The sequence below is a fragment of the Amblyomma mixtum genome, chromosome 10 (assembly GCF_055824585.1).
Source record: "Amblyomma mixtum isolate Tamu chromosome 10, ASM5582458v1, whole genome shotgun sequence".
In the NCBI taxonomy this organism is placed as follows: Eukaryota; Metazoa; Arthropoda; class Arachnida; order Ixodida; family Ixodidae; genus Amblyomma; species Amblyomma mixtum.
In genome coordinates this window covers 56,625,638-56,643,463 of record NC_143021.1, presented here as the reverse complement: position 1 = coordinate 56,643,463, position 17,826 = coordinate 56,625,638, and the positions used below count along the sequence as shown (strand labels likewise).

Sequence of the window (17,826 nt, the reverse complement as noted above, 5' to 3'; positions counted from 1 at the left end):
AGATCAATTAGCTTACTGCCCGCTGCCTACAAGGTACTACTAAGGTCATCTCTGATAGAGTCAGGACAACCTTTGACATCAATAAACCAATTGATCAGGCCGACTTTCGTGAAAGATAGCCGACGATAAATAATATTCAGACTTTCAATCAGCTAATAAGAAATGTGCAGAATATGAACAACCCCTGTATTAGCCTAAATACATTACGAGAAAGCGTTTGACTCCGTGGAAACCTCAGTAGTCATGCACGCAATGCGGAATCAGAGTGTCTAAGAGCGATGTGTAAAAATACTGGAAGATATATATTTGGGGTACAACGACGGCAACAAATATCTCAAACCTAATCAAACTGCAAAATAGGCTGATTAAAATTATCTCTAATATCTTCTTCCACTCACAACCCTGACGCTTTGTTGAAAAAGTTTCATTTAATAGCTTTATCAGTAATGCATTTAATAGCTTTATCAGACGCATACAAATATCGCCTTTGCAAAACATTCAGAAGCCAACAAAAACAGATATTGAACTCGTTATCACACATTGCTTCTTTAAGACCTAACAGTCATTTATTCAACGCGCCATCCTGAATTTTGGTTTCTGCCATGATCACGGACCAATTACGGCGTTGAAATGTTGTGCGCAGTCATTCCAAGTATGTTGAATTCTTTCAAAAAAAAGGGAATCATCATAGAGAATCTGCCATTAAAAGCACTAAATTGTTTGTTTCTGACATCAGGGTGTCGAACCGGAACCGAACCTGAACCCGAAACCGGAACCGAACCCGAATTTTTGCCCGGAACTGGAACCGAACCGAACCCAAATTTTTTTCGCCATCTTGGAACTTAACCCGAACCGGAACGATGGAAAGGAACCGTTCCGAACCGGTTCGGGACTCGGTTCAGCCGCGCATTTTGAGCAACACGGCGTACTTTTTCTAGTTTTTTTTTTTTTCAGACCAAACGGCATATGCCAGCGCGTTGATTTACCCAGCGAAAGCTGTCGGCGCTATGGAGTGAGAAAATGGCATCCAGTCGAAATGACATCTAGTTCAACAAAAAAACTGAAAGAAGTCTCGTGTCTAGGAAGAAAGCTAATTGGCGTTTCCGCAATGTGCTTTTGGTAATTCTAAAGTATTTTACGCCTGATTGGCGTGAAATGTTGGATTTTATAGTATCCCCCTTTCACATGCTTACGTATAGTTTTACTCGAATTATAAAGCACTGAGTGAGAATGGTTTCCTTTTCTTTGTGTCGAGTACCATAAATATGTGAAGCATAGGCGCAATGCCCAATCACGTTGCGCAACATTTACTTTCAGAGGCATTCCTTGTCTCAGATAGCAGATAATGAATAAGACTCCTCACGATGGCTCAGTGGCTGTGGTGCTCGGCTGTTCACGCCAAGGTCGCGAGTTCAATACCGATGGCGAGGTCGCATTTTGATAGCGACGAAATGCAAAAATGAATGTGTGCTGTGCGATGTGAGTGCACTTTGAGGAATCCCAGCTGCTCTACGCTAATCTGGAGTCCTCCACTGCAGCGTTCCTGACAGACTCCGCGCCGCTTTGACTCGTTAGAACACGCATAATACTATTATTACAAAACAAAGAAATATACATATGCGCTTTCTTTTTAAAGAATCCGAACATTCTTTGTTGCACGCGACGGAAATAAGCAATGAAAGGCGGGAATGTAGCAGCGGTACGATACTTAGAAAAAAAATAAAGTGATTACACAAAGAGGCCATGCGGAAATAGATGCGCTCGCTGAGATGTGATAAACACCTAGAAAAGTGCTACTGAAATGAAATGTAACTGTGATGAAGTGATTTTCTGTTATGTCGATGCATTGAAATTGTTTTGTTTATATAAAAAAAATGCTAATTGCTGGCAGGCAGCTTCGTCACGCTGTTCTCAGACTGCTGCATCTTGAATTCTCTGACGTGCGGCTTATATCTGCCTCTCTGCAGCACATGAGGGAAGCCAACAATAACCGAAACCACGGAGCATAGGGGATGTACTTTTTAAAAATAATTGGTGGTGTTCATCAATAGGAGCCCTCACCAAAGCGCACTGCTAACGGAACAAAGATTTCGTTGACCGCGGTGATTCGGCGGCGATCAATCATACGGCTCTTGAGACTAAATAGTCAGTCACACGGCAAAACACAGTTTTTCTCCACTGGCAGAAAACGGGTACTAATCCGTGTGATTTCAATGCACTTCTCAAGTGTACGTTCGCCGTAATTATGTCCAAGAAGAACGTAGCATCACTGCATAGAATAAAACAATGGTATTTGTCGCATTGAGCAGGTGGCAATTTACCGTACATGACACAAAGATCTCCTCGGCATGAAGTAATGCCTGGACAGGCAGCATCGGTGTGTGAAGTTTAGAGAAGAACATTTTTGCAGCAGAAGAAATAAATGTACGTTCGCTTAACATGTTTTAAAGCAATGGCGTTAAGGAACTCCAGAAAAGTTTGGCGGTACAACAGTCCACGAAACAAACACCCTGTAAGTACGTGAGTCGTCTACCTTCTGCAGAGGCTATACAGATAGTTAAAAAAAAGAGTACAGAGAGGAAATTTAAGGTGCCCGCTACTTCCGCGCTGCAGTGGCGATTGTCTTATATTTTTGGCTTTCGGGGGTACTTATGTGTAGTGCAGCCAAACCATGAGAGTGTTCACCAGCGCCACCCTCGTCAATAGCAGCGAACGTAATGCGTCTTCTTTTACCGAGAGTGCCACATAAAAAACGTGGTCGAACGGTGAGGGCGGGAGCCGTGCGAGAACCCTCGCTTCGGCTTGTTTGTGTCTGAGGAGAGAGGCTTAAGGTTGGTTCACATGCAAGTGAATGGGCAAGTGAGCGGCCCGTCCCAGCGAAAATTTCCAACTTATTGGAATCTCGCCGCTCACCACCGCGACGACTCAAAAACCAGTTTCTGCACCACAGCGGTAGGATTCGCTAGCGTTTTCGCGTTCTTTTGTGGAACGCTTTGCGACGGCACACGTGCAGCATTCACAGCATTCCACCTCAGGGTGCAGGTAGATGGGGCATTTTAGACCGCAGCTATTATGCGCCCGTTCCCCAGTTGCGCGTCGTAGTCGGCGTAGCCGGTTGTCCAAGTAGCAGAGCCCCGGGAAGACCCCAAGAGTGGCTAGCAGCATAATACGCCACATGCCAGGTAGCGTGTGATGAGTTGCGCTTAAACTTCGCATTACCGACAACTGCAATCGTCTGTTAATTTTTTGCCAGTGAGTGCCCGGATGTGCGCCCACGGAATTGTGCACGCATGTGCATACACATGCTTAAGCGCACGCATGCATGGACACACACACACGCACACACACACTCCGGAAATTTTTCAATTTTTGAGAACGGAGACTAATCTGCTAGCGCAGTAAAGAAACCAAATAAAATACTCTAACCCTGAGTGGGAATCGAGCCAGTGGCGGCGGCCGCAACAGAGAAGCTTCGTTTCCTGATGCCTTATTAGGCTACTCGGCCATCTTCAAGATTCTTTTTATTGTTGCCGCATGGAATATCAGGAACCTCCCTGACCTCGTCTTGCCTTACTTGACTGGATCGAATTCCGCGACCTCGGCATACGGCCTAATGCCACTATCACTCCCTTGCTCTGCCCGCACATAAAAATTCCTGAAGGCACACACGTCAAGAAAGGGCGATCAGTCAGGAGGTTGAACTTCGCAGCATATACGTTCTCAGCTAAAATGAACTGTTCTCTGAACAGTGTCCTCACCGAAAGTGGCGATTGTGCGTGTCTATCAATCATGCGGCTTCTTCACAGGCTGAGCAGTCTTAACAGGAAAAGTTCACACGGAATTCCGGTGTTCTTCATTACTGGCACAAATCTTATAGTTTAAGGCATGACCTCAATGTCCTTTTTAAGAGACTGATGAGGTGAGCTATGTCTCAATCGAACATAGCGTCACAAATAATTTCGTTGTTCAATAGCCCCTCTTTGCTTGCAGATGTAGCAATTCACTGATCATGGCACAAACATCTGCTTGGCTCGATGGCATGTCCTAACACGTAAGGTCGACGTTTGAAGTCTAAGAAAGGTTTTTGGGGCCTATTGAATGTACATCCTCTGAGCTCGCCTTTATATAAGGCCGCCAAGAAAGGCTAGGTAAGGCTGCACGTAGAGGAAGTAATGACTGATCAGAACCTTTGTCAGCTGCCTTCTAGAGAAGCCGTACAGGCATTCTAAGGAAAAACGAATATTTAGGAAATCGAGTGTGTTAGCACAAAATTCCTCCACGACTATGTACATTAAAGACAGATGAGCATTTAGTCACCTAATAAGCACAGCTGCCGGGAAGCGGTGCTTTTCGGTTTCGAAAAATAAAAATCATGAAACAGGTTAGTGGACGAAAACTGCAAGAAAGACTCACCGTACTGTATCAAGGTAGCATTAAATTCTGTCCACGCATGGGCTCCCTTTTAAAGCGCCCCAGAAAAGTCACAAAAATTCTATTTAACGAATTTACGGTCCTCCTCTTGTAATGCACCAATGCCAACATTTTCACAACGCAACGTCTCATCGAAGACGTCAGAAGTTTGTGTCCGTACAGACACGAAGTGCCCCCAACCAATGCAAGCATGCTTTTTTTATCATATTGTTTTCATCAGAGCAAAAGACGGAGATGACATCAGCACAGGCCAAAATCTTAAATATACACTGTACTAGCGACAAGCCATGATGAGCTGTGTTTTTGAAGAAACTGAGCTATAGGTGGTCGAGATATATAACGCGAGTTACAAAAGCGATGTAGAGCAGGGGATGAAAATAAAATATTTTTGGTAAACTCTCTAGATGTATGCTGCAGGCGTGCCTGAGTGTGTGTGTGCGTGTGTGTGGGGGGGGGGGGGTGACAGGCAAGCCGCTTTTGGGGCGACAGAAAGATGTCTTGGCTGTATATACCTGCAAATACAAGCCAACTTCCGCTATAGTGGGCGCATGCAGCGGTCCTAACGGCGCCCGCTTAAGCATTTTGCGCCGGAAAAATTCCCGATTGACACTACCTTCGAGAAAGACCTATTACTCGCCTGACGGGGACTCCGAAACTGCTGAAGCTGAAAGGTTTTGTAGATGAAAAATCCATCAGCTTTTCTTTTCATGTATCTCATCAGATAGAGTCTAGTATACGTAGCCGGTGTACACTAATTCTCAGTTCTTTTGATTTCGCGGCTCTTGCGTAAATTTAAATCTTTTTGCCGCGGACAGTAAAACATCTCGCATTGAGCAAATTTTGCAGTGCTGTTTTATATGCTGATATCATAAAGAAAAGTAAACAACAAAACAAGGTTGAAGAAAAACATCGTTCAGAATTTTTTATAGTCTGAACCCGTTTGAACCGGTTCGACGCTATCCGGAGCGGTTCGAACCGGAACGGAATGTCGCTCCGGAGCCGAACCCGGAGCTGAACCCGAAATGCGTGAACCCGAACCTGAACCGAACCCGAAAAAATTCCGGTTCGACACTCTGGTTTCTGTCATGTATCTCTCTACATCCCTAAAATTATATAAATGCTCCAACATGACGCATGTTGTGTGCATTTGCTATTATCTCTGTTTTTTTTTCATTGTAAACTTTGTTTTATTTCATTTATTTTTTTTACAATTAGACTATGGGCATTTGCTAGTACCTATTTTTTGTTTTTTGTAAACTCTTTTTTTTTCTTTTTTACTGGTTGCAGTTCAACCATGTATTTGTTTGCCTCATTGGCATGTATATTAGTTGCTGATGCTCTGCTCTTGTATAGGGGATGGGAGCCTAGTCTAGCTGCAATATAGCGGCTTTTTCTCCCATCTCCTCATGTATGTGTATTACATGAAATAAATCAATTCAATTCAATATATGGCGCTCATATGGTGCTATATATATATATATATATATATATATATATATATATATATATACGAGGGGGTACCCAAAAGAAACCGGACTAAATTTTTTGGTCGGCAAAGCTTCTGTGGTACCGCGTTTTGCCACTGGGAGCGCATAGAACGAACATTCCAGAGTCAGTAAGCCGAGTGCCATCGTTGAAGGAGATCAGACTAGTTTAGGCAGAGTTTTAGAGTGACGACTGTTTTGTGTGAATGTCGTTTTTGAAATGGCTGATTTTCGTGAACAGCGTGCGCCGGTGAAATTCTGATTTTTGCTCGGAAAAAGTTGAATGGAAACTCTTGAAATATTAAGAAAGACGTACCAGGACGATGCTATGGGGACAACTCAAGTGTTCCTGAATCGAATCCTGTATCAAAGCAACAATCATGGAAAACTTCAAATTCACCTCGCCTCAAGAAAGCTCGTCAGGTGAAACCAAACCTCAAAACAATGCTGATTTGTTTTTTCGACGTGAGAGGAGTCGTCCATTGAGAATTTGTTCCGCAGGGTCTGACAGATAGCCAGGCTTTCTACTTGGATGTTTTGAAAAGATTGGGCGACAGTGTGCGGTGGAAGCGGCCAGATTTGGGGTGGTCGGGTGTCTGGTTTTTTCATCATGGCAATGCCCCTGCTCACACAGCTTTGTCTCTACGACAATTTTGGACCAAAAATGGCATGACCCCTAATCCACAACCCTCATACTCTCCCGACCTTGCCCCGTGCTACTTTCTTTGTTTCCTAGAATGGAAAAATAGGTGAATGGAAATCGTTTCGCTGATGTTGCTGAGGTGAAGAAAAAAACGACAGAGGCACTGTCAAGCATCACAAAAAGATGAATTTAAACAATGTTTTGAAAAATCGAATGACAGATTCGACATGCGTATCATTGCAAGTGGGGAATACTTTGAAGGAGATTGAAGGTCTTTGCATAGAATGTGAACAAATAAGTTCAAACAAAAATAAGTCCGGTTTCTTTTGGGTACCCCCTCGTATATATATATATATATATATATATATATATATATATATATATATATATATATATATATATATATATATATATAGGATGCGAAATTGAGAAACGCTTCGTTTATTGGGAGTCGACGTTTCGGACAGAGCCTGTCCTTTTTCAAGACTTGAAAAGGACAGGCTCTGTCCAAAACGTCGACTCCCAATAAACAAAGCGTTTCTCAATTTCGCATCTTATTTTAAACTAGCAACCAAGTACGTTTACCTTATTGTGCTATATATATATATATATATATATATATATATATATATATGTAGAAGAAGGGGTCACAACCTTGCAATTATCTTAATTTAATACCGACAGTTTCGGACGGAGGACCGTCCTTATACCCTGAGGAAGGACGGTCCTCCGTTCGAAACTGTCGGTATTAAATGAAGATAATTGCAATGTTGTGACCCCTTCTTCTACAAGTATTCCTGGTCCATTGAACGACAAGACCTGCTGCAACTATATATATATATATAGCCCCGCCGCGGTGGCTTAGTGGTTACGGCGCTCGGCTGCTGGCCCAAAAGACGCGGGTTCGATCCCGGCTGCGGCGGCTGAATTTCGATGGAGGCGAAATTCTTGAGGCCCGTGTGCTGTGCGATGTCAGTGCACGTTAAAGAACCCCAGGTGGTCGAAATTTCCGGAGCCCTCCACTACGGCCTCCCTCATAGCCTCAGTTGCTTTGGGACGTTAAACCCCAATAAACCAACCAACTATATATATATATATATATATATATATATATATATATATATATATATATATGGTGCTCACCTGTTGGGCGGAAATGTGGATGCTAACGAAAAGGGTTCAGCTTAAGTTCAGGGCAGCTCAGCGATCTTGCCAATGCTATTCACCGTATGTTTACAGGAGCTATTCAGAAGCCTGTAATGGGTGGTGGTGGTGATCTCTTTTATTACTCCCAAAAACAGGGGACCAGTCCAAGGACCGGTTGCGCTGGCTTAGAGGAGGTCAGCGGGGATCCCTTGTGATGTCGCGGCCTCCACCGCGCGCTGGATAAGCCGGCGTTGGTCTGCCGCCTCGGAAGTACGCAGGACAGACTCCCACGTCTCTGGGGTGTTTGAGTTGTTTGTGGTGTAATGTGTACAAGTCCATACCATGTGTATGAGAGTGGCTGGAGTTGAGCAGTGTTTGCACATAGGGCCTATCTGTTGCGGAAAGATCCTGCTGTACAAGAGGGGGTTTCGAAAACTGCCAGTTTGTAGTTTGCGCCATTGGACGGCCTAGCGTCTTGTTAGATCACGGTGTGCGGAAGGATAGAGACATCTTTCGAGCCGGTAGTGCTGGAGTATGTCCGTGTAAGTGGTGAGTAGAGAAGCGCGTGAGATATTAGTGTCAGAGGAAGCAGGGAGGCTGATCATACACTCTGCTCGGCAGCTGAGATCTCGGGCGAGAGTGTGCGCCTGGGCGTTCCAGCTCAGCGACTCGCAGGCTGGAGCCCAAAGAAGTAAGCGAGAGTTGGAAGAGGGTGCAGTAGAAAGGATAATGTGTAACGCCTGGCAAGAGATACGGCCAGCATCAGTGATTCTCAACAGGCTATCCTGTAATGGGAACATTCGGGGATAAGAATGAATGGAGATACCTTTGTAATCAGCGATTCGCTGATGGTATTGTCTTGCTAAGTCACTCAGGGGACTAACGGCAAAGCTTGATCAGTGAGTCAGGCAGGCAGAACAAAACACGTAGTCTAAAAATTGAGATGCAGAAAATCAATGTAATTTTAATAGTCTCGTAAGGCAACACCGGTTTAAAATTGGTAGCGAGGTACTCTAAGTGTTAAAGGAATAGTGGCTGCTCATCCAGATCATGAGAGGGAAATAACTAGAAGAATGAGAATGCGGTGGAGCGCATATGGCAGGTCCTCTCAGTTGAATGGAAGTTTACCAATAGCACTCTACAACAGGTATATCTTACTGGTGCTCACCTGTTGGGCGGAAATGTGGAGGCTAACGAAAAGGGTTCAGCTTAAGTTAAGGAGAACGCAGCGAGCTATGGAAAGAAAAATGAAAGGTGTAACGTTAAGAGACAGGACGAGGGCGCAGTGAGCGAGGTAAGCAACGCAGGTTAATGACGTTCTAGTCGAAATCAAGAAGAAAGGGGCTTGAGCAGGGAGTGTATTGCGTAGACAAGATAATTTATGGACCTCAAAGGCAACGGAGGGGATTCGAAGACAAGGCAAGAGTAGCAGGGGGCGGCAGAAACTTCGTGGCCGCGGATGCGATAAAAAATTTGCTGGTATACATGGGAGAGGCATTTGCCCTCCAGCGGGTGTAATTAGGCTGATGGTGATTATGATAAATTTGGCAGTCTGTTACCTTCTCCTCAGTTTCTTTTTTTTCTATTTCTTTTCTTTTAGTTACTTCTTTTCCTAAGGTTTTCTTGCAGACTTCTGTATGCGTATTTTCTTTTATGCCTCTTTTCTTTTCAAGATTAGATTTTTTTCTTGCATTTCATGCGCCCTTTTCTATCTATATTGTTACGTGGCCCGAAGTCTATGTCGGCACAAGGACGACCGGAGCACAGGGTACAGATCACAGCTAGCCCCGAGCGACAAGCGCGCACACACCAGGCACTTCCTCTAAGTCGTCTTCACGGAGATTATCCGTTGCATGGCCCCCCGGTCGGAAAGGCACCGTCTCGGTGTTCATCAGGGCAGTGAGGGGGACTGCAAGACGTAGGGCTTGAGGCGAGAGACGTGCACAACATCGGTCTGATGCTGAGATGACGTGGCACCGGGGAAGGCCGGAGCGATCTCGTAGGTGACTGCGGTGACTTGGCGCAGGACACGGTACGGGCCGATGTAGCGGGACAGAAGTTTTTCAGAGAGCCCCACGCGGCGAGATGGCGACCAAAGCAAGACGAGGGAGCCGGGGGTGAAGGAGACCATACGGTGACGGCGGTTGTAGAATTCCTGCTGAGAGGTCTGGGAAGCGAGGAGCCGGGAGCGTGCGAGTTGGCGAGCGTGGTCAGCGCGAGTAATGGCGTCGTGGGCGTATGCAGACGGCGGAGCAGTAGAAGTGGGAAGCAGCGTGTCCAGAGGCAGCAGGGGCTCGCGGCCATACAAAAGATAAAAAGGGGAGTAACCGGCAGTGTCATGGCGGGAGGAGTTGTAGGCAAAGGTCACATAGGGGAGAGCGGTATCCCAGTCGCGATGGTCCGGAGAAACGTACATAGCCAGCATATCGGTTAGAGTGCGGGAGAATAGGCGTGGAGGGGGAACGGCTACTTCAGATGGTTCGGACGGGGCTCGGGGCGAGAAGGTGCGGGTCGAGGTAGAACTGTAGAAGGAGGGGCAGACGTTGCGGGCTGGTGAAGACCATGGACTGCGGCAATGTCGGGCGATGTGGCCAATGCAAGAACACCGGAAGCAGATGGGGCGGTCGTCTGCTGTACGCCACTCATTTGGATTGCGATAACGCTGCGGAGAATAATAGGTGCGACGATAAACAGAGAGAGCTGGCTGGGGGTGTCCGGGCTTCTGATGGTGCACACAGCCGGAGGAAGGTTCAGGTTAGCGAGTTCCTGATGCACGACGGCCTGAATCAGCGACACGGTGGGTAGAGAGTTATCAGGTGCGGTCGGACGGGGCAGAACAGGCGCAAGGGCTTCCAGTTCGCGGCGAACGATGCGGGTCACAGTGCCGGCAACGGGGTCATCATCGGAAGAGGAGCGGAACGGTAATCGGTGTTCCTCACAGGAAGAAGTAGCGGCAGTATTAGGGAGCCGAGAGAACTGCTGTGGAATTCGGCGGCTTTTAACCTGTTCGAAATGACGGCATTCTTTTATGATTGCGTCCACGGTGGTGCAGTCTTTGCAAACCAGTAAGTTAAAAGCATCATCCGCAATCCCTTTCAGAATATGGCTCACTTTGTCGGACTCGGTCATGGCGGCGTCAACCTTGTGGCAAAGCGCCAAGACATCTTGGATATATGCCACATAGCTTTCGGTTGACGACTGGGCGCGCGACGCGAGCTGCTTCTTCGCGGAGAGCTTCCGGTCATCGGGTCTGTCAAACAAAGTACGGAGCTTTTCTTTAAAAGTGTCCCAGCTCGTCAGTTCTTCTTCGTGGGTTTCGTACCAGACCCGGGCCGTGTCACTAAGATAGAAGATCGCATTCGCTAGCATCACGGTGGGATCCCACCGGTTATAGGTGCTCACTCGCTCATATAGGCTGAGCCAGTCGACGACATCGGTGCCGTCGTTCCCAGAAAAGGTACCAGGGTCACGGGGAGGAGCCATGACCACGAAGGGAGCAGAGGGAGTGGTTCGTGACTCGCCGGGTGCAGCCATGATGGGAGTAGCCCCGGCCTGACGACCGCTTCGGAGCTGCGTGGCGTGGAGATCGTTTACCCGGCACCTCCACCAAAGATGTTACGTGGCCCGAAGTCTATGTCGGCACAAGGACGACCGGAGCACAGGGTCTAGAACACAGCTAGCCCCGAGCGGCAAGCGCGCACACACCGGGCACTTCCTCTGCGTCGTCTTCACGGAGATTATCCGTTGCAATATTGATACTTTTGTTGCTTTTTGTATATCTGCTGTCTCCTTCCATTTGGTCCATGTCTTGCTGTATTATCTAAATCCTAACTAGTGATGGATTGCTACTGTATCAGCGCACATTTTAACCTCTTATCTTCCCCCTGGAGTTTAGATTGTTCCTATTTTGTACTGTTCGTTTAGCTTCTTGCACCTATTTTCATTTCATTTTTTTATTTTTCTTACTTCTTCATATTTTCACCTAATATTAAGGTCATTTGCTATCGGTCGTTAGGCTTATTGCAGCAGTGCCCCAGTGTGACTGGTATGCTTGTCTTTTTACCACTGATCCTTCGTTCCAGCCAAGTCTTTCTTCGTAAGAACACTTTGCCTGTAACCTCTAATGTGGGTTTCTCTATGTTTTGTTTTCTTTTGCATTCTTTCTCTGATTGCTTTCGTTTCTTTTTTATTTTTCGCAACATTTATCGATCTTTCTTTCCCCCAGCCACTTTTATCACGTAACTTTTTTTTGGGCGTCTATAGGAGTCGTTTATCAAAGGGTTCTCTGTATTAGCCCTTTCATATCACCTCCTTTCACCTCTACATCTCTCTCTCGCTGCTATTTTCGTATATCTTGCGCAGTGTAGGTTTTTAGTAAACTCAAGGTATTTCTGCGCACCCGTTGTTCACCATCACAGTGAAATCAGCGGGAACTCCACGAAGGATGCCGAAAAGGAAGACGAGACAGAGGCGTCCTTCGTGAAGTTTGCATTGTTTTCATTGTGATGGACAACGAACTAGTTCATGATGTTGTTTACCAGTTGGACTTTTTTGGTACTCGGTCTGCTTCCGTTATATTGCCTTTTTCATGCTACCAGTGTCTCTATTTCATTTTCCTCTTTTTAATTTTTCAGCTGCGACCTCCTAGCCGTCGTGTGTCACCCTCGCCGCTTTCCCGGGGCTCTCTGACATCAGTGATGCGTTTTCGCTTTGGTTTCTTTTTTATTCTTGCATCCTTGAACATGAACCTGGCGATTTGCACTACACGCTCATCTATAGTTTTTGTGTGTTTTTTCACTGCGCTATTTTTCATTACAACCGTCATTTTCCTTACAAACGTGCTTTAGCGTTTAGCTCCTTCACTTGTCTTGAATTGCCAGCACGCACACCCAAGCTCTGCTGGTCCGCGCTCCCTCCCTCTTTCATCGCTTTCTTTTGGAGGACTAATAAAGTGAAAAAAAGGCACGTCTCATGTGGCACACTGCTACATTCACATGTTCCCACTGTGTTGTAATGGCTACTACACAGGAAAATTGCGGTGCGGACATTTTTCATTGAACGCACGCTTCGGATGCTGTCATTGTGCCGCCATCCTGGTTATCTTCGGGCGAATGGAGCCCTGTTGCCCGGACATAATTTTGCTAAAGTGTTGCCAAAAGTGTGTGCGCTTGAGAAGCAGGGTCGCTATAACGTGAAGACATGGCTTAACGTGTGGTATGACGTCATGCGTAAGTTTAAAGCCCGATGGCTGTCGCTTTTCTTCACGGAAGCTTGCATGTCGGTGTGAAATCTCTCACACCATTTGAAGTAGGCTTATTTAAACAAAGCACGAATACAATTCAACGAAAAAGCAGGAAATAGGCGCTTGAATAGTGGGGTGGGAGCATCTACGCAAGAGTATTATACGTATATCACTAGAATGCGAACAGCAGCACGCGAGGTGTTTCATTCACTAGTTGGTTGCTTTCAATGTAATGAAATGTGGCACGAGAGTCAAGACAGAAACGGCCCGGGAAGATTAGACAAACAAACGCTGAACTTCAACTAAATTTTATTCCGCCACTAAAACCCTAATAAGCGCTAGGTGCCGTCAGACACATCAAGCGGGGAAAACAAAGTAGGAGACAATATCAAGGCACTCACTGAAAATAAACTTTAAAAATCGGAGTGGCATTAAATGCTTTCCGTTTAGGTTTTCTCTCTTATCTCTAACCTTATTCCTCAGCTATCTCACATGCCCACAGCTCTTGCATCCTTTTAGATTATGTAGTTTTTTTTCATCCCAACCACAGCAAGTTGACCACTGACGCAGTTATCGCTCTCGGTAAAAATGCAGAATTCTTCGATTATTTCTATGCTGATCTGAGCGCTAAACTTGCGCAATACGCGTATCTAGTTGAAAAGTGGCTAGCTGGCCTGTGCACAGCCGGCCGAATCTTCAGCTGGCATGCGTGACGGCCGCGTTTTCCGTGCTCCTGCAGCTCGCAACTGCGAAAACTTGCGAAAATATCAAATCTAAGCACAAGCTCACAAATCCTGTGCTTAATTTTGAGCTTTCCGCAAGTTTGCTTCGTCGTAAAGCACAGGAGCGAATAAAAAGCAGCCGTCCCGCACGCCATCTATAGATTGGTCCGGCTGCAAGGGTGACAGTAACCTCCGCCCAGCGGGGCGTTAACTGCTGCGTCCTCTCTGGCCGATATAGGAACTTCATCAGGAGAGGACAACCCCACCACCCTCAGAGGATGGCGTGGCGTGCACAAGAAGGCTTCAGACAGCGCATGCGCGCCAACTTCTCCGGGGCTGCAAAGGCCACAGGCACGCCGTACTTTCCGGCCACCATCTTGAGGCGCTCTCACAACTGATGCCAACAAGGCACTGCGATGGGTCACTGCGGCGAACGTGCGCTTTGCGTCTTCTAGTGCCGCTTCCCAGGGGCTTAATTTCATGAATCTGGCCTTTAACCCCCCCAATTTCCCTTGAGAACTAAACCTTATTCAATCCCCGTAACTGTAAATCGACGGTATCAAGGGCTTGGTGCAGACACAATTTGGCGAGAAAATAGCTAACGCAATTCACTACTTGAAAAGGGTACGTACTTACGCAAAAGACGGGACGAAAACGAGGAAACACAAACGGCATGTATGATGCGCAACTTCCAACTCGTTTATTTCATAGAGAAGGAAAGAAGAATCATAAGGTGAAAAATGAGGAAAGGTGACATTAAAAGAAATCGTAGTAAAGCAGTGTAAAAACCAAAACCAAAAACCAAAGGCATGTCAAAGCGTAGAAAAAAATCATCGAAACAAATCCCCTATGGACTACCTCGCCCAGATTAGAGTTTTAATTCACTGCGGTGCACAAGTTGGCCATGCAGATAAGCTGCGAAATATTCGAAACATTCATCATTTCTTCTGAAAAATATACCTGCATAGAGGTGGTTTTGCTGCGCTTCTGAATAAAGAAGTATATATAAAGTAATCCATGCGCTCCGCGCTTGTGAAGAAGCCGAGGCAAGAGGAAGAACTTAAAAGATCATGTTATGCTTCAGCCATCTTTTATTTCCGTTGTTTTTTTTTTGTTTTTTTTTTTTGGTGGGGCGGGGGGGGGGCTGATTGCTAAGATATATTTTCCCAATATTACTGGAGGCAAAGCATGCCCTGCGATAGTTCATCAGCCGCGGAGAGACGCAGGAATATCATTAAGACGAGGTTTCTAATTTGGCTTCGCTATCGTTTAGATAGAAACGTGGATTCAGCCGTGACGATACGACTCCGGTTGAGGCAAACCTCGAGGAAATGCTGTGAAAGTCTTCATTCGAGCTGAACATTGAATATTCACGTGCATTAAATTTATGGAAAAAGTGAAAAGCAGAGCAATAAAATAATTTAATCCGCGCATGGAGTAGGGCATCGCGTCGTAGCTACAGATTCCGGCAAAATCCTTGTTTTAGTGCCTACATTAGCCAAGGCAAATAAAACGCGTTTTATTTTTATTTATTTCTAAACGATGGGGCAGGCGGGGCAAAAAGCTGCGGCAGCAGCTTCACAAGTCCTCATCCCCTACGCGGCAGCAGCAGTACACTTCGCGCACAACGAGACGCAATTTATCATTCGAAAAAACAAATAGTACGTAGAAAAAAATAGAATTTACAGCTTGTACAATGTAAAATTATACCCAGGGGAACACAAAACAGAATTCAAAATAAAGAATATAGATTGTACAGCTTGTACAAATTAAAGTTATACACGCAACAGCGAATTCATTATATAAACGTATACACACTGAACTCATTTCCTTCTTCGTGGAAGGGAAAATTAAATCCAAGTCTCCAAGGTGAAAATAAATTGGTTATGGAATATTAGTCGAAGAAGCCCTTAATGCTGCAAACGCTGTGCAAAAAAAAACAAAATTCAAGAAAAAACGAGCAGACAAGGGTAATGCAGCGAACGAAGGCGACATTGGTAGATAGTGCGGATTTATCTAAGCATTCACGAAGACATGTATTCCTAAAAAGTGAATTAGACACAGTTCTTCACTATCCGTCAAAATACTCCCAACACAAAGAGCCAGCGAAAAACAGCATACTAGAGGAACAAAATTATCAGCACATTTGGGGTAAGACCAAGAATATCAATGTTACCATTTAGGTATGTGTTAAGTACATCAGGAATTCAATATTTTAGTAATCAGTCCGGAAGGAATGCCCTTCCCAAAACTCGGGATTATGTTTGACGTAACGTGGCGCATCTTTTGTGGCTAATGCGGCTAACCTTGTTAAAATATTGCTGTTAGTTTATTTTCTCTTCTTAGCCTAGGCCAAAGAAAATTGTAGATGTTTTCAAGATACTTCGTCTGCCTGGCCTTCCTCGGTGGATCAAGTACTCTTTAAAAAATTTATTAACGGTGTCGCCAGCTTTCTGTCTTGCCACTAATGAGAAACTTTTTTGATGACATCGCCTCCGAGTTGGTTTCCTGTCTGCCGCCGCCTACTGTTCAGTAGGGTTTAGGCGGAGGAATAAAATTTAGTTGCACTCAAGCGTTTGCAGTGTCTGCTCTTCCTGCGGCTTTTATCGCTTCGCATGTTTCTTTGTATCAATCATGCGCCGATGCAAAGCAGAGCGTCGGCGCTCATCCGCGTAAAAACTGAAATCGCAAGAATCCTATGCCCACAACTCTCTCCCTCCCCCTGTCCCTTCTACAATCCCCTTCCCTCTTTCATTCCACTTCTACACACTGCCTGCTATCCTTTATTTCCGCTGCCCTAGCTCATGTGCTTCCGGCAGCGATAGCAGATGCCGGGGCAGCAAAAATTCTTTTACCTTCCATATTCAATGCAAAATAAAAACCACCGCTCTCTCTCTCTCTCTCTCGCACCGTCGCACTCACCTCCTGGCCCCGGCGTCCAGAAGCGGCGAAACTGTAGCAGCGCCGAAGAAAGCAGCGGCCACCGAAGCCACAGCACAACGCCCACAAACACCGCAGCCGACGTGGCCAGATACATCGTCAGCGACGTCCGCCCGGGAGCCGGCTCAACACACCTGACCGCTCGCGGCGAAGCAGGAACAATGGCAGTTCGCGCGGAGGAGGCCGCTTTGCGGGCTTCCCTTATCCACTTGTGGGCACACTCCTCTAAGCAATGTTTACCGCGCGTCGACGGCAGCGACCACGAGTGCCTTTTCTGAGAACAGAACGGAAGGCGTGATGATAGGGGAGACCTTGAGGCCCGCCGCATGTCGCATCTCCGCCTCCGGATCTCAGTGGCCACAGAGTGGGCGGTGATGTCACAATTATAATTAAATTCACCTCTACGTGTGCACCCAAATGATCTCCTTTAGCATTTCTCTGTGTACGAACCTTTGTTTTTCCTTTATACAAAAACTTCGTTGCTTTTCGTTCTCTGCATTTTCATCGCCTCACTCTTTCCATATATAAGGTTTTGCTATGAAAGCAGCCAATTCAGTGGTTGAATAAAGTCCGCTGAAGCTTAGCATTTGTGGTATCTACTCTTCACGTGTGCTTTGCAAATTCGCGCAAGTATAAGGTTTCATTTTAAAAAGCAATCAACTAGAGGGCCTGTGTAATCGAAGCCCTCGGAGTTAGTTGTGAAGGTTATCAGCCTCAGTAAAGAAGAAAGTTGGGCTAGTTGGTATCGATCCATCTAAAAACGGCGCACAGAAAAAACACGCGCTCTTGTCCTGTCCGTTCTCCCTGTGTTCTGCGTGTTTTTTTCTGTGCGCCGTTTTTAGATGGTTATCAGCCTATAAGCGCAACATCACTTTGTTTCCCAAAGAAAGAGATTGACTTTCTCAGCGCGGTCACCTTTTATTTATTTATACATACCGCAGCCCCTATAAGGGCTATTGTAGCATTGGGGTAAACAAGTCATCAATACGCTTAGTTCAAAAACAACGACAATAACAACAGGATTTGAATAACATACGATGCACAAGAAATTAATACAAAGTGGCACAGAATATATCAAAGTGGCAGTAAGGTGACCGAAATGGACGCAATGCACAGTAAACACAACAAAATTCACAAACTATGCGGCATTAAATTATATTAGGGATGAGTTTAATGGCAGAGATCTTATCGTGCAGCGAATTAAGTTCCATTGTTCAA

The 17,826-nt window shown here is 45.8% G+C and overlaps 1 protein-coding gene across 6 annotated transcripts in view; it reads right to left on the bottom strand.

The window, feature by feature from the left end:
- The window catches only part of LOC149325860 (uncharacterized), a 292,578-nt gene extending 275,743 nt beyond the window's left edge, over positions 1–16,835 (bottom strand). For 4 of the 6 annotated variants that reach the window (XM_089563535.1, XM_089563539.1, XM_089563534.1 and 1 more), the window contains exon 1: positions 16,591–16,834. In XM_089563535.1, the coding sequence (XP_089419661.1) occupies positions 16,591–16,705 (115 nt within the window). In that variant the 5' untranslated portion in view covers positions 16,706–16,834. Of the gene's footprint in view, positions 1–16,590 lie in introns of all 6 variants that reach the window. The other 2 variants (XM_089563537.1, XM_089563533.1) reach the window with 2 other exon arrangements.
- Between the last annotated feature and the right edge of the window lie 991 nt (positions 16,836–17,826).